The 16,537-nt window shown below is 44.3% G+C and overlaps 1 protein-coding gene across 2 annotated transcripts in view; it reads left to right on the plus strand.

The window, feature by feature from the left end:
• Positions 1–16,029, plus strand: part of LOC142590221 (poly(A)-specific ribonuclease PARN-like) — a 64,333-nt gene extending 48,304 nt beyond the window's left edge. Inside the window, exons 16-19 of one of the 2 annotated variants that reach the window (XM_075702144.1) lie at positions 740–814; positions 4,106–4,295; positions 11,967–12,028; positions 15,843–16,029. In XM_075702144.1, coding sequence (XP_075558259.1) covers positions 740–814; positions 4,106–4,295; positions 11,967–12,028; positions 15,843–15,943 — 428 coding nt within the window. In that variant the 3' untranslated portion in view covers positions 15,944–16,029. Of the gene's footprint in view, positions 1–739; positions 815–4,105; positions 4,296–10,776; positions 10,874–11,966; positions 12,029–15,842 lie in introns of those variants that run through there. The other variant, XM_075702145.1, reaches the window with a different exon arrangement.
• The last annotated feature ends 508 nt before the right edge of the window (positions 16,030–16,537 follow it).

Genomic DNA, 16,537 nt, shown 5'->3' on the forward strand with positions numbered 1-16,537 from the left:
TGGACGGCCTTCCCATTGAGTTTCCAAGCATTCTGCGCTCCTGCCAACTTGCTTTGAGGGCACAGTAGCCTGCATCATTTTCTACTTTTATGCTGTCTTCACAGAGCTGTCCTTACTGCCTGCTTCGTCAGAATTGGAACAAAATTTAACATGGCCACTGTCTGCTTACCTGTCTATTTAGCCGTCTGTGGCGAGTATTGGAACACAGCCTTTGAAGTGGACAGCCGTATATTTGCCGCTGCATGCTTAGGTTGTCGCCAGCTAAAGTTAAATATCGGGTGCCAGGGGAAGGGAAGCACAATCGAGGATGGAAGACGACTAGGTGCTGTGATGAGATGAGAAAGTTCGGAGGCATAAGATGGGGTCTGCTAGCGGAAGACGAGTATAATTAGAGACTGCTGGAAAAGGTCTTCATCCTGCAGCAAGCATAACATGAAAATGAAAATGGAGGGCACCAGAAGCATGCTCTTTCTTTCTTACATCATTTTGGTTTGCTTGTCATATCTGCCGTGTCGTCCTTTTAATTTTTCACCCCATGTTATCCTTTACTGTCATAGATTAACCGGTAGGCAAACTGAATGACTTTCCTGTGCGTCATCCTAACAAACACAATTACACCACAGAAGTTGCTTTCAGTATGTCATACTACATTGCTTTGTAGGGCTGATGTCATTCTGTCTTGTTTTTTTTTTCGTTCCTGTTATCCCCCCCACACACGCACACTTCTCTTTTTCCTCAGGTCAAATAGCCATCCACTGGATTAACTCAACGCAGGCATTTGTGGCCATGGCTAGCAGCCCTCTTGCAACTCAGGGTAAGCTTTTTGTTTCATCACCCACGTGATATCTTCGTAATTGTCTTTATGTCATTCGGATTTTTGTGGTAACCGACCAGTAGAAAAGTTGATCTTGCTTCTGCTTTCCCTCTGTTAAAAACATGAAGCTCATAGCAAATTTAACCATCAATTATAATTCCACATTCGCGTTCTTTCTTTAATTTGTTAGTTTCCTCTATGCTTTAATTGGCTTCTTTGTTGGTTTCGTGTAGTTGCAATAAAGACAAAATTTGTGCCCCTCAGATCCACTTTCTTCTCGCTCATTACATGGCAAGGGTCTCGACTCCAGCAGTCTTGATTCCATTAGATAGAACACGAGGGTCTGTTTGCCAGTTGCCTGCTCCTAAGTTTTAAGTACAGTCATTGACTCATAATTTGGACACCTCTGCAGCAATGCCACTAGCCGCATAAACGTAATGTATAAGGACTACTGAAATTTTGAACCCCTTACAGAGCCTCTCTGTAGGCGCTGTAGCAACAGCATGACAATTGTTGAGATACGGGCCGTAATTTTGTAGAGATGCTTTCCACTTGATTGTGTGCCACGTTTATCGTCCTCTGTTCAGGGCCCAGTGATGCCATTCATCATGCGTGCAGAGTGTAGTTCTGACCACTGACAAATTGCAGAACGGAATAGCGTAAAAGGCATTGCGAGGAAATCGCAGCCATGGACTGTCCAGGCCAAAGGCAAGCATATCTGCGCACGGCATTGCAGTGACAAACTTGGGCCGTATTCTCAGGCGATCACTTTCAAGACGCTTTCATTTTCGCGATATTTTGCGTGACCAGCACCGGACACGTCAACGGGTGGCAGCATTTCTGCAATGTGATACGATAGCATGCCTCTCCCCGTGCCGAGAATGCCATCACTCGTAGACACCGATGTGTCTTGCTATCAATGAAAGAGATCCCCGAAAGTGACGGTCCCAAGAATACAGCACATTGTTTTTCAACCACTTGTGAAATAAAAGTCACTTAATTTGGGGGCAAATCGGGTATTTCAGATTGCCGATAATATGACTTTTCTGGCGATCTCCGTCAAGCTCGAATCATCGGTTGGCAGCTGTACTACATGAAGCCTGTGCTTAAAGGGACCCTGAAACGATTTTGATGATTTTCTACAAATGTACTGAGTCGTTAGAGTAGGTACTTCTGATCATTAATTGACACATCTAAGTGCTCCGTATAAAGCGTGCAACTTATTATAAGGTTTTAAACATGCACATCGCTGCCAATCGCAGCACACTGCTCAGCGGAGTTTTAAGCCGCCCCTACTTGAGCATTTCCAGCGCACAGCAGGTGTCGTCTGCTTGTGTTACAACGTGCTACGTCTTTGACGAGAGCTCCGCTGTCAGTGTTGGTCTGTTTTTTCGCGAGCGCTATGATTCGACTTTGTTGCATTGTGGACTGCAAACGTAGCGACTGGCAATATGTCAAGCTGCGACATCGTGTCCCTCTGCAAGCCAGTAGACGAACGGACTGACTGCAGCGCATCGGACTGCCGCTATCCGATCGGTGCGAGGATTTGTACGATTGCGGCCGTCACTTTACACCAGAAGATTACTAACGCAATAGCGTTTCGCGAGTCCGATATCAGGGTAAACGCAAGCGCAAGGGGACAGGGCTTGGCCCAACCACACACAGTAGCAGTAACAAAATGTATTCTTCTTTGCTGCTGGTGTAAATTTTTTGCAGGTGTGTAATCATTAACATGCTTTTGTAAGGGTTTAAAATGTTTTACACTTGGTATTAACGTAACGGAACATGGGGAAATAAGTATTCGATTACTACAACATGCCTCTGTCTACACAGCCGAAGTATACGCAATATGGACTGTAGTTAAAAAGAGCATCGCTGACAAACACGAAAACACAGTAATATACACTGATTCATTAAGCACGCTGAAGGCTCTACACGCGAAATCCGAATGTGAACCCCTGATAGGGGACATTTTAAACATGGTAACATTAAACAAATACGGCCGGTCAGTTAGATTTTGCTGGGTGCCAAGCCATGTCGGTATACCGGGTAATGAAGCAGCGGATAGGTGTGCATTAATGGCAGCGCACAAATACATAACAAACACGGCGCTTCCATATCGGGATAGTATCACGGCGATTAGGAAGGCCTTGACGTCTAAATGGCAACAGAAACGGGACCATTGCTTAAGCAACAAGCTACATCTTACTAAACCCGTAATTGGTGAGTGGAAGTCGTGCACTCACCAGCAACAGTTCTACGAGGTTATCCTGTGTCGACTTCGGATTGGACACACACATTTAACACACAACTTTCTCCTTCGAAAAGAAAACCCGCCGACTTGCGAAAACTGCAATCAACCTCTTACAGTAATACATATCCTTATAACATGTCCACAGTTTGAAACACAGCGACGGAAGCTTTTACACAACCTATATAATTTAAATATACCTTTACACCCTGTGCTATTACTGGCAGATGACCCGCTAGTGCCATTTACTAACCTGTTCCACTTTTTAGAGACAACTGGTTATTTACACGAACTGTAATGCAATGCAGGTTTACCTGCTATAACCTTGCGTTTCCTTTTGTCTTGTGACTGGCACAGCATGGCCTTAGTTGCCTTTGTGCCATTAATTCCCAACTAACCAACCAACCAACCAACTTGGTATTAGCTCTTTCTTTGGCTGGTTAAGCTCGCTCTGCGCCAACGGGTGGCTGGACCGTGGAGACCGATCAGGCAGCTCACGTACGTCTACGCTAAAGTTCCTTCATCAGCTTGAGTTTATGCCTCCACCATTCCGTCGAAATGCCCAGCTCGCCTGTGGTTACCGGAATACCAGACAGGTTCGGCTCTACGACAGAATGCTCGCAATGCACGCTGCTTCGATAGCTTTGTTTAGGGCCTAATTAGCCATTTAACAGCAACTTGCATGACAGCGTACAGCGCACTGAATCGATTCTGAATATATAGTGTGTCATAAGCTACAAATAGTTGTTCTAGGCCATTTTGAAGCAAAGTTACAGGCTGTTAAACTTAGTCGTAACAAACGCCCAGTGTGATACTTTTTTATTATCGAGGTGGGTTTTCTCTTCTAATATTCAACCTATTGCTGCAATATTGACACAAGTAGAGTCCCGAAAGAAAACTTGATCCGTACAACCTTATTTAGTGTATCCCATTAGTGCCCTTTAAATAATGCCATCCTTACTGTCCCTCGCCCCCCCCCCCCCCCCTTTTTTTCTGACGACGATGCCCTATAAGATGCCTCAAACTCTGTGAAACTGCAGCTCTGAAGAAACTTGGCTCGAGCAAGACCTCGATCCACGAACCCTACCGCCTAGAGAGCTACACCACTTATATGACAAGGATGTCACGTCAGGCTGCAGCCGCAACGGCGACAGCAGTGAACAGAGTGCCCTCGTCGCGTGACTCGGAGTCAACAACGGAAGACTCGAGCACGGCACGCAAGCGGAAAAGGTTCGTTCCTGTTTTGCTTTTACAGCGATCGGTCTTGGTATTCTTTAAACCATGAGCGTATCCTTAATGTGTACCCTGCCATAAGCTGCTCTGCAAACGAAGTCTACGAGGATAGCTGTAGGGGCTTGTTGGTACGGCATGTCTTATTTTGTCGTAGCGCAAGCCGAACGACAGGGTCCACAGAAAGGCACATCTGACACACACAGCGCTATATATGTGCCCGAGTCTTCCGATGCCTCTAACAGTTGCATGCCTGTAAACTCTCCTGAATTTTATGCAACAATTACTAAATTGGTATCACTCTGCTGTTTGACCAATGTTTCGGTTCCACGTTCTAGGGCTTTACAAAAAAATTATGTTTGGGAGAAAGGTTCACTCGTTTGTCTCTGAAGATAATCTTCGAAATGTTCTGATGGTGAAAGGACACCACAGGTGGGCGTGCTTCGAGCAAGTTTATTCGGACAATTTCCTGTCGCATACAAAATCGACAACATCAAAGTTGCTGCCAAAGTCACTTTTTATCTCAAAAACAGTGTAGTGCTTTTCAATTTATGCTCTTCCACGTTTGTGGCAGCTTGTGTGCTACACCTAAAAGTTAATGAAATGCAGATGTATCCCGCAACAGCTACGTGCTCAGGGAAAACTAAAAAAAAAAAAAAAATTATGTCCTCCAGCCCTGTCTTCCCCAGGGTCGTTTCTGCAGGATTTTTACGAATTTTAAGCTTTTTGTGAATTTTAAGGCAGGTGTACATTTGCAGAGCAAGAACAGTGTTGACAAAGAAATTCTAGTGCATGCATATCTTTGTTTATCTAATGTTGGTGTTGCAGTTGAACCACATTAATTACGAGGTCACATCCAGCACTAAAATACCTTCTGCATATCTAGTAGCATTAATCATAAACGCACAGTGCTCATGGAATGAAATGCATCAATTTAAGGCTAACTAATGTGCATACATTTATTCCCACTGTCTGCAGTTTGTGCGACATTGGCATTATTTGGGCTTGTACACTCAGGTCGGACTCTGCGTCATCTTTAGTGACCATGTTCCTACTGACATGATGTAATACTCTCGAGCGATTGCACCTATGGAGTGTTCTGCTTAAACCCACAAAGCCCAACCTATCATTATGGAAGAGCGGCATTTGATGCCTGCAAACTCTGATTTAAATAGTACTGGAAACCAACTGTAGAGCCCACACTACCATTTTTTATATGCTAGAGGGAGTTTTCATTAGTGGATGTCTTAGCAAATCAATTACTTAGTAATTACTATACTAATTCATTTTTACTGAAATGCAATTTTACTGTTTTCTTCAAACCAATATACAGTACCCCCATGATCAGCAATAGATGTGAAAGTGTTTTAATTTTTCTTTTTGTTCTTTCTTTTTGTCTGAAATTGTGCCCGGGATTTGTGGGGCTAAACTGCATTCCGTGAGCACTGCACAATGTCAGGGGAAGAAAAATAAGTTTGTGAATGAAATGCAAGTATATCTGTTGTCTCCAAAGGGCCAGCAAAGGGTTTTCTGTCGATTTTTATAGCATGTTGTTGCTGTGCTTAGATGTGGCATGTGAACAACATCAAATTAAAAGTGCTTTGCACTACAGTGAAACCTCGTTAAACCGTAGTTGGCCGGAGCTCGGGAAAGGTACGTACTAAACGGTAGTACTGTTTAACCGAATAGCATGAGATCGCCCACTTACTTGTCGAAAACGGAACTCAGAGAGAGTGCGATGAAAGGGGAAAAAACATGCAGTATTTATTCACTTTGCGCGACAAAAGCATTATGTTCGTTTGATGCCGCGGCGGCCTAGCACGCCGACGACAGCGGCCTCAAACTTACTGAAGCTGCGTGCCATCTTTTCAGCCAGCCGCCTCTTCTCAACAAACACTCGAAAGGCAGATTCCTCGTTGGCGTTACGTATTCACCGTGCACGTGCGCAGTAGTGCTGCAGAAGTCCCGGGGGCGCCTTTTTCATTACGGGTGCTGGAGTTTGGAATAATTTTCATTTGGAATAGAGTTACGTTATCGCGCCCCTATTGTCGTCGCGACGATTGCATTCATGAGGCTGACGCAACGTGCAGCCTATGCCACTGTCGGGCCTGAATTGCCTGTGCTATCGCTTTCCGTGTTGTCCTCGTCACTGTCGCTAGTCGACACTTCTGCAACAACAGAGGAAACGATGGCGAAAAGTCGACCCTCGTAGCCGACATATCTTCGCGGTCGCAGCAGCGCTGCCGAGCAACTTCTTCGCATTCCAAATGCCACACACTGTAGTCAACAGCAGATCCCTGTTGCGTGTCAGCGCCGACTTCTTCGTGTCACGTTCGATAGCACGGACGATGTCTAATTTTTCTTCTATGCTGAGCACCCGGCGACTTTTTTATCCAAGCTTCGGAACGACGCGAGTCCTCGCTTGCACGACGCCATAACGCTCTTTGGCACCGCGTCGAAATGATGTTGATGTTGATGTGGCTTCACGCGCAAATGCACAGGGCGCTTGGAGGCCGTTGTTCCGATCTCTGAGGCGTGTTGTTCTGCCGGGCCGCCCGATGGAGACGGCGCAGCGCCGTGTTTGTGCGACAAAAAGTTCAAACTCTATGTTTTAACCGATGCGTACGCAGTAAGCTGGTACGGTTTATGCGGATACGAAACACATTATGTTCAATGGCCTCTGAGTCGGGGATTTGACTTTACTACTTTTAAAACGAAACTACTGTTTAAGCAGGTACGGTTTAACAAGGTTTTACTGTATCAGTAACATGCAACCGTGCGATTATGCTGGATTGGCTTGTTGGCTTGCCGGCTGCTGGTCAGCCAAGTCAGGCTTCTGGCCAAAATTCACACACATGTCCAGCGCGTGCTGTTCCTCAAGTTGCTTCTGTTGGGTACTATTTCGCCTTTTTGCTACCAGAATATAAACATTGATGAACTACCATGTGAACATATGTTCACTTTGCTCTATCTAACATCGTCTTGGATCTTGCGTGTTTGGTCTCATAACAACAGAATACTTGCCGAAATAGGCCAACCAGATTTTACTTATACTTTTTTTATATGCACAAATATGTTAGATTCATGTTATTATATTGAGGTTTGACTATACCGGATAGCTAAATTTTTTGTTCATATTGTACGCTGTGTTGTAGCAAAAGTGAACTCAAAGGATGTGCTGACAGTTCCAACGCACAGAAAACTTTCATTATACCCATATATTGTTTGAAGACTGGTGACGTATGGGCTTTCATGACGCAAGGGCCAGATATTAACAAGGAACATTTTAGATTCACATCATGATATATCTGTAGTGGAGGCACGCGATAGTCCTCCACTATGGTGTGCCTCTTAATCATGTCATGGGCTTAGCACGTAAGAACCCCAGGATTTAATTTGAATTGTTATAGGCCTCCCTGGCAGGTTTCATAGACCTCCTTGGAATCCTTGAGAACCCTCATATTTGGAAAAGGATATTCAAGGCCCCTTAAAACTACTTGAAGATAAAGGCGCTTCTTAAATTCCTTGAAAACTGGGGTTGGAGGCAGCTTTTGAACATTCAAAGTAACAAACTCTGCATGATTGACAGGCCACTAATGACAGGCCCGTTCAATCGCCATTGTCATCGTGGAGCTAGACAAAGCCAGGTCTAGCAACTAAGCCAGCCACTGTTTTGTCATTTTGCTAGTCTGTTCGCACTCCAACCATCATGGCTCGATTTTCAAGCCCCCGGACTCTTTAAATGCCTGGATTAAAGCAAGTTTCAGCCATTTGGCTTTAACATAATGGGTATCCTTGGCTGAATCCAGATGCTATGCCATACATGTCAACCTGCTGACGTTGAAATTTGTAAAAAGTTCGCGGACAAGACAAGGGGGGTGAGGTAAGAGCAAGCATTTTATTAATGTTTACCCTGAGAACACACCTTTTACAGGATACATACACGCTTTATTATGAATGATTTACCTTTGGACTGAGAAGCAACACGTAATGTTTGGATCACAATCACTTTGTAATGACTATGTTGTTGCCAATTTCACCTTCTTGCTTCAAGCAAGAACCAACAAGTATATGGTAGCGTTGACTAGTGCCACTAAAGGGTGAGACAACTACTATCATAATTTGTTTGTTGTATGCATTTTTTGTTATCTTGCGCCAACACCATCCTTCAACATCCTGAAAACCTTTTTTGACAATACTTTTCGTAAAAATTGACGCAACATTTGTGAGATCATAAAAAGAGCTCAAGTTTGTAAACTTCACAAACATTTTGGGAGATTTGGCAGGTATGGCTATACTAACCAACGAAATGGTCAATCGGACTTTTTGGTTGGATTTGCATTTTGAAAACTTTTCAAGTGCAACCATAGACAGTACTAAAAAATATTGCGTATACAAAGCAGATTCCTTGCGAGTCCTCACTTTTGCAATAAGAGTCAATAGAGAGTTTTAGAATAGGGGCCCCAAGCATTTTGGGGCCCCAAAGAAATAGCATCAAAGGCACTGCGTATGCACGAGATGCAAACTGCATTTGGGTTTTATGTCTGACATGCTATTTCACTGATTTAGCAGAAGCCGCAAAAGCTGCCCCAAAAGCTTTGCATCAGCAAACATGGTGGCACCCATCGAAGTGACGGCTCCAACCTAGCATTAAACTAGGTTCAATTCGTGGTAATGCATGAAGTTCATAAGCTAGGAGAAGTGACTGTGGTTATTGCTTTCTCTTGACTGTAATGAAGATTAATTGATTCATTAGATGCCGCTGATTCCGAATCAGATTGTTGATTTCATGACTCGTAGGCCTGGCAGTGCTTAACTTGGCTGGTGAAGGCACATAAAGTTGGTTGCTCAAAACTAAGTGCAACAAATTGTTTGCTGCTAATAGGTTTTAATGAATTGCAATTAAATGCAAAAACACGAAAGTCAAAATTACTCTTCTCACAATAAAATGGCATACTTTATTTAATTATTTATAATAGCTTTTCTTTGACACTGTAGTGGCGCTACCAACGCAAGACGCTATCTGCAAACACAAATCCCTATTTTAAGAACTCTTCATTCCTCCATGCCCGAATGCTAACACCCGCAAAATTCTTTGGGGCCCCAAACTATTGGGGCCCCTTTTCTCAAACCCTCTAATATATGATCCTGCAATGTCTCAGTAAAGCGTCCATCTTGGCGTAATATATAAAAGAAAAAAAAGAAATCTGGTACTAGCTCAGCTCTACCAAATGAGCTAACGAGGGCTTACAGTTGGTAAAGTGAGAACAAATTAATTGGCAAACTGAAGTGCTGGAACATCAACTAAAGGCCAACTGCGTTGAAATTTCACTTTGTCTGAATTGGTAATGAATGAGCGGTATATACTACTGAAGCAATCTTGGCAAAGGTGCAGGGCGGGTAAGGGTTTAATTTTGTTATTGGCAGTTTCTAACTAGCACCTAAGCAGATAAAGTGTGCAGCTGGTGGTTAGTGGATGTTAGCGGTTCAGAAATTTTTTGCCGCAGTACGTGCACCACCCAGTCTTGAAGGCCCTGCTGACGAGCCACGTGTTCTAAATCATGTGCCACTTCTGGCAATGGTAACGACTTTTTTTTTTCAGTTTCAGTATCAATTTTGCTCAGAGGCTTCTCTGTATATCTACATTATCTGAAACTGGACCTCCTACGTGGCTCAAAATTTCATTGCATTTGGCCTTTAAGTAATTCCCTCCGAATTCCAGAGAAAGCTCCGCACTTGAAAACAAAATTCGTCGCAGCTCCTTTATTTTGCAGATTGCTCCTTGTGAAACAAGTGTGGTTGTCCTCAATGACATTAAATTGTATTTCTAGCTGTGATAATCAGAGAGCAAGACTTGTATACCTTTCACAGCGCCATACCTATGGGTGCCACCATATCTGGTCATTTGACAGCGCCCGCCATTGAGCGCCTTCTGATTGACAATTGCTCGCTTGTTTAGTGTAGTTTAGTGTGGTCAGGCATGGCTCAGACAGCTGCACAAAACGTGGCACAAAACTGCGTGGCACAAAACTTTGGTCAAAGCTGCATAGGCAGTGTAAGTAGGCCTTTCATTTATCCGTTTTGTCTTCATTGAAATCATAGTTTGTGCAAGCTTACCGACTGAAAGCAACGAATCAAGCTGCCTAATGATTGCTTTTGCCCTGTATATTCTAGTCTTTACAGCAGTATTATTGTAAGGCAGTTACATCCGTGCACTTGTTGTCATCATTATTTGTATGTGCAACAACTTCCTTCAGGAATAGGTGTGCGTGCTCGTACAGAAAACGCTTGTTTGCGACGTGCTCCAACCATGGTGGTTGGTTCCACCCGCGTGATTCTTATCGCCAGCGTTTATCAGGTAAACTTGGGCGTGGTTTTCTGATTACATACAGCGCAGATTAAAATGTGTTTGTGTATCCATGGACAACAATGTTCCAAGTGAGAGAGTGATCACTCGCCCCCTGTTTAATTCCCAATGCAGAAAGAAAATGCGCAGGGCCCACCTGTCATTCCACGTTTGACTTCGCTGCTATATGAAGTTAAGTTGCTTGAGTACGTCAGTCGTGCTTGCGTGGTGGGGACGTAGCGCTGACTTGCATGCTTATCGAAGTTCAACATTTTGTGTTAGTTTGCCCCTGCGGTGGGTTTAATGCCGTTTTGTTACTGCAGGCGACGTTAGCTTGCCAGTCATTGCCAGCAATTGGCTATCCAGCGCAGGTAGTTGAGTTTGTTGTGCTCACCTTGCAGAAAGATGTGCGTGACGAAAGGTTGCAAACACGGGCCTCTTTTTGCAACTGAGATCAATGAAGCTCGCACACAGTCTCATCCTCACACCGTCAAGACCCTGAAGCAGTTCTCGCAGTTCATGACAGAGCATGTCTTCCTTTGGCTTTTTCACATTTTAAATAAATAGTACTAAGCGATCCCCAGCCTCTCGGCACAACGTTGCGGGAGCGGCTGGATGCGGCTGATGCCTGCTTGCTAGGTGCTCAATGGCTGTGCGCCTGTGGTGGCCCCTGGTGCACGGTGCGTAGACTGCGTGCTGTCAAAGGTCTATAGGTAGTGTGTTTACAAGCAACCTAGTCCACTTTGCTAGGTGCATTTATCTAATGCCAGTTGATTGATTTTTGCAGAATGCCTAGGAAAGTGTGTCCTTGTTGATTCAAAATGATATTTTTTATATATTTGATTCATCCTCATTGTGTGGAACTGCTGCACCTTTTCTTTCTGGTGTTGTACATATTCGTGTTTTTTACGCCATTTTGCATGCATGATGATAGCCCAATGTAAACTCAACAAACATGCTGAATGTTTTTCACACATGGCATAGATTAAATGGTTGTCATTTCCTTCCTTTAATTTCCCCTTCTTTTTGTATTCCTCATGCTTGTTCCAGCCTTTTGCACCATGCTTTGTTTTCATTCATACTTTTGCTGTTCTTTCTGTATCTTTGCTCTATGAATACCACGTCTTCCAACTGTCAAACTGAGTCCACAGGAGAAGCCTGCTGGGGCTAATGCAACCATTAGCATCCCGTTCAGTTTTCCGTATTGAGACTTTGTTGAGAGAACAGAATAATAAATGTAATGAAATTGCTGTTGCATCTGGCGTTAACCTCTTCCTGCTTCTGTTGCGTAAGTACAATTCCAACCTTTCTCTTTGCACCTGCAGATCTGCCTCATTTACCTCTTCGGCACCTAGCAGCCCTCCTCGAATGTCGAAAGACGAAAGTGGTGAGCACGCCTTTGTTGCAATTTTGGAAGTTTCAAAGCAGGAGGAACAGAGGGCGACTTGGGAAATGCTTTTGAGAATGTTGGTTGATTTGATTGCCAGATGCAGCAATAGTTGGTACAGTAATTCATATATTTGCAGATGCTTGTATTTGTAAAGTTTGTCGTTTAATTTGGTAACTTTCAGTTAAGAATGCTGCGAATACATAAAGGGTTTACCCCCGCAACAATTATTGAATGTCCTATATAGAACTGCCCAGTCTGCTGGGCCATGCTCTCTTATACACGGGAGCCAATTATCATTCTTGTATGTAAAATATTATGTCTACCATTTGGCTGAAAAGAATGATTGCGCTTTCTAACAACTACCCAAAATCCCCTCAGCATTCTTGTGTTAATTGTGCTTCATCGGTAAGTGTAATTGCTGCAGGCTGGATTTCTTTAGACAGCACACATAAATGGTGCCTCTGGCAGGGCCACAAATGGAAATATTGATGATGGATATGTCAGTGGTGCCATTTCATGGCAGAAAGTAAGACTGCTTTGCCAACACCTGTGTGGCCTCCGAGATTGGGTGGCATAGCAGGCCCATCTTGGACACCGTGTGGAGACGAAAGCTGCGTAGCATCATGGCGGACGTAACAGCAGTGGTGTTAGTCCATGACTGCACATTGGCAGAGTGGAAAAGAGTGTAACGACAATTTATTTCCCCACATGGTCTGGAAATAGATACCTACAAACTTGTGTGCTTGTTTAAGGAGTTCTGATAAATGAACATTGAATAAATTATATTTGCTTATGAGTTAACTGAATATTACTTTTGGTTATGGGAGCACTATCCACCACTTTATGTACAGTTGAGCCTGCTTATAACGAACCTGAGCGTCACGCGGAATTCATTCGTTGTATCCAGAAGTTCGTGATATGTGGGCACACACAAAAATTGACATCAATCAAAACAAAAATTTGTTCAGAACATTTGTTCTGTTGCCTGCCTCTTCAGAGCACATCCAATGACGGCGGTTTCAAGCTTGTTCAAAGTTGCGATTTGTTCGTCAGCCAAGGCTTTAAAATACACACGACTTCTAAGTGCCTCAATATGGCTCACTGCTGTGGTTGCACTTACGGGTGCTGGCTCAGATGGATCGCTGTCGTCATCCAATGCTTAGGTGTCGCTTGATTCCCACACTTCCCGGATGGCGGTCTCGTCGCAAAACGACTCCGCAACTTCAGCAGCGTCGTCTACATGAATGAAATCTTGCCAATCAAGATTGCAGCCGGTCAGGTTAGCGTCAACAATGCGTCGCCACAAGTCGTTGTCGGCTGGCTTTGTTGAGTGTCTTCAGTGCCTGCTTCAGATGCGTCGGCGAAGCTGGCCTTGCGAAGACAATTCCGGATGCATTCGGGTGTCACTTCCATCCACGCCGCTTTGATCATTTCGACCGCCGAGTACAGCGAGACCTGCAGAGGCACATTGGCAACGGGGCGATCAACTGCTATCAGCATCCACTGCACAACACGGTGCCTGTAGGCCGCTTTAAACGACCGTATTATGCCCATGTCCAACGCTAAGTCCTTTGCTTTGGACAACATCAGCAGCCTGCTGATGAGAACATTGCGTGCTTGAGCATCAAGGAACCACTTTAGAAGCGCGTCTTAAACGTCTGCATATGTGGCTTTTCGTAGGCGCTTCCTCGTCGTGGAGTCCGTGGCGGCACTCTTGTAGATTTGGTCCTTCTCTTTCAGTATCGTGAATATTGCCAATTTCGACAAACCATACTTTTTCACCAGTTCGTGCTTTTTCGCGCCTTGGGAAAGGTCTTTCAAGATCAACAGTTTCATGGCCAAGTCCAAAGCTTTGCGCTTCACTGTCGAAATAGACGCTGGCGAATCCTCCATCTTGGATAGGCATGGGAGCACACCAGTAGGAAACAACGCCGACAACGCTAGCACAACCAGCACAACCACAAGCAGGAAAAAGACAGTCGCGCAGTGATGTGAGGCGCAGCGGCACGGCGTTAAGGGGGGTGAACAGAAGAGGGGGTACGAAAGCACATGATCACATGCTACGTTGTCAATCGGTGGAAAACTTCGCCGCTGCCCTGGCATTGACGATGGCGAGTGGGGTCCCGTGGCGAATGAACCATCGCTTTCGGGCTTCCCTTCGACTTGCGTGTTCACATGGCTCATGCGTGCTGGGCCAGCTTATTATTTTTCTTTTCCCCCCATTTTCGCGGCGATCCCCTCACCGCATCGCCACTCCTCCGTGCCTCCGGCGAGACGCCGTGGGAAAGCCGATTCTCGGAGCGTGCACAGTACAGAGTTGGCGGCTCTCACCACGTGGAAAGTGGTCCGCGACACCAAGGCGTTCACTGTAGCGGATTGGCTAGGCTCACGGGCGTTCGTTGTAGCTGAGACCAAGCGCCATAGCCCTAATGTATATTTTGACGGTCACACCGGACTTGTTCGTGATAAGCAAGCGTTTGTCTTAAGTGGGCCCGTTATAAGTGGGCTCGACTGTAATAGTACAGATGACACAGCAGAATTGTGCCATCTGCGACAAGTGATTTTTTATGAGTCTGTGTAGCCTAAAAGAAAGCACCGTGTGTACCTTTCTGGATGGCCAACATGTTAGGCATGGTTTACTAACTTACGAGAGGGCTTTGCCCATTTCACTAGTCACAGCTTTTACTGTGCCATCATATAAGTTGTCATAGATGCTGTGCAGCACAGAATGCAGATGCAGGTAAAATGGGCATAGGCACTATGAACACAAACAGCACTTGCATGTGTTTTGGATGGAATTTGCATATATTCAAGAAAAATAACTTATGAATATGGAATAAAGCATCCAGTATTCCCAATTCCTAAATAGAAGGGAAATGAAAAGTTCCCTGGAGTCTGCATAGAAACAAAGGCTTGTTTACATTATTTGATACTTAGGATACCGTTAACAACTAAATGTCTACTCAACTGAGAAGCTTGTAATTGAGCAATAAAGGAAAGTGCATTCTTGTCTGGGGTGCAATGGCAATGACAGTAATGAAAGAAAGTAACAGCACATCCCAAATACACGTAGTAGATTGTAGTACTCATTGATAGAGCTAAGGATAGTACTACAGCTCCACACATCACTTTGAAGGATTCTAATTAGGGTGAGATTGGCCAGATATTAACTTGCGTTGTCTAAATAGAGACTGTCAGTTATTAGGCTGCCGGAGGCAAGACTCGCTTACTCAACTGCTAGTAACTGTTGGAAATCAGGGGTCTCGTCCAAGTGTTTATTAAGGAGCTGGGTCCTCTGCACAACAACCACGGTCCTTCACCAAAATCATTAGGACAAGCCTGCATTTTCGTCGGTCTTTCTCCCTGTAGGCTGCAGCAACAATTGTTGTCTTACAGTGTTCAAACTAAACAAATACAACTACTGACAACTTCGAATCAAGCATTCTCGAAATAGAATACAAAACAAGTAGCAAAGACTGTTCGACTTGTATTCGAAATTTCAAATATTTGCATGCCCCTAGTGTTTGCCCTAGTCTGTAGCCTGCTTCTATTTTTGGGGGGGCCGCATAAAGCTTCTATGACAGCAACAAACAGACTCACCTGGATTATTCTACTTCTGCATCCTGTAAGATTCTCTGTACGCGTGGCTCGAGAAAAACCATCAGTAGCTTCATCATAACTACCCCTCTATAATACCTAATCACTTTCACATTCACTTCTTCCCCCAGCCAAACTGAAGAAGGTAAGCTGGTGGTGCTGTCTGCTGTCTTGCTTATGTCGCGAAGCCTAAAAAAACTGTTGTCTGTTTCAGGTAAGCCAAAGCCGAAGCTGGTGAAAAAGATGACGACGACGACGGCCGTACAAATTGCTGTCACCGAAAAATTCTTCGAAGAAAATGACGACTGGAGCTAGGACGACTGCAAGAGCTTTCCATCCTCCACCCGTCACCTCACTCATCCGCATACTTAAGTCAGCATTATAAAACACATTCTCTCAGACATGCAATGTTTGCACTGATATTATTTTGATGTTTATTAACTTTATCTCAGGGCCGTCGGGCTTTACAGAGATAAGTGGGAAAGAAATACGCTACAAAAACAATATGCAGACGCAATGAAAAAAAAAAAGCTATTACAAGAAATGAGCGTTACTGGCAGACGTAAAATGCTTTGCTCTGTTGATGCATTATAGATGAGGCAATCAGCTTGAATCTTCCCAAGTTAGAGTTTGAAAAGTTGCATCAAGAAGCCTTAACCCTCTCCATAACATTGGAAAGGGCGTATTAAAGTGCAGGATGAGAGGGACTTGTTGGGCGAGTTGGTTCGCTATTGCGTGGTTGAATGCAAGTGAATAAGAAGGAAACTAGAAAAAAAAGTTCTTTTCTGGTTTCATTTATGTTTGCTCGTTCCTGTTATCTGTCTGTGACAGGAAGGTCACTACAGTCGAACCTGGATATATTGAATTCGACGGGGATCAGAAAATAGTTCGATATAGCGAAAATTCGAT

This window comes from Dermacentor variabilis, chromosome 8, assembly GCF_050947875.1.
Source record: "Dermacentor variabilis isolate Ectoservices chromosome 8, ASM5094787v1, whole genome shotgun sequence".
Lineage (NCBI taxonomy): Eukaryota > Metazoa > Arthropoda > Arachnida > Ixodida > Ixodidae > Dermacentor > Dermacentor variabilis.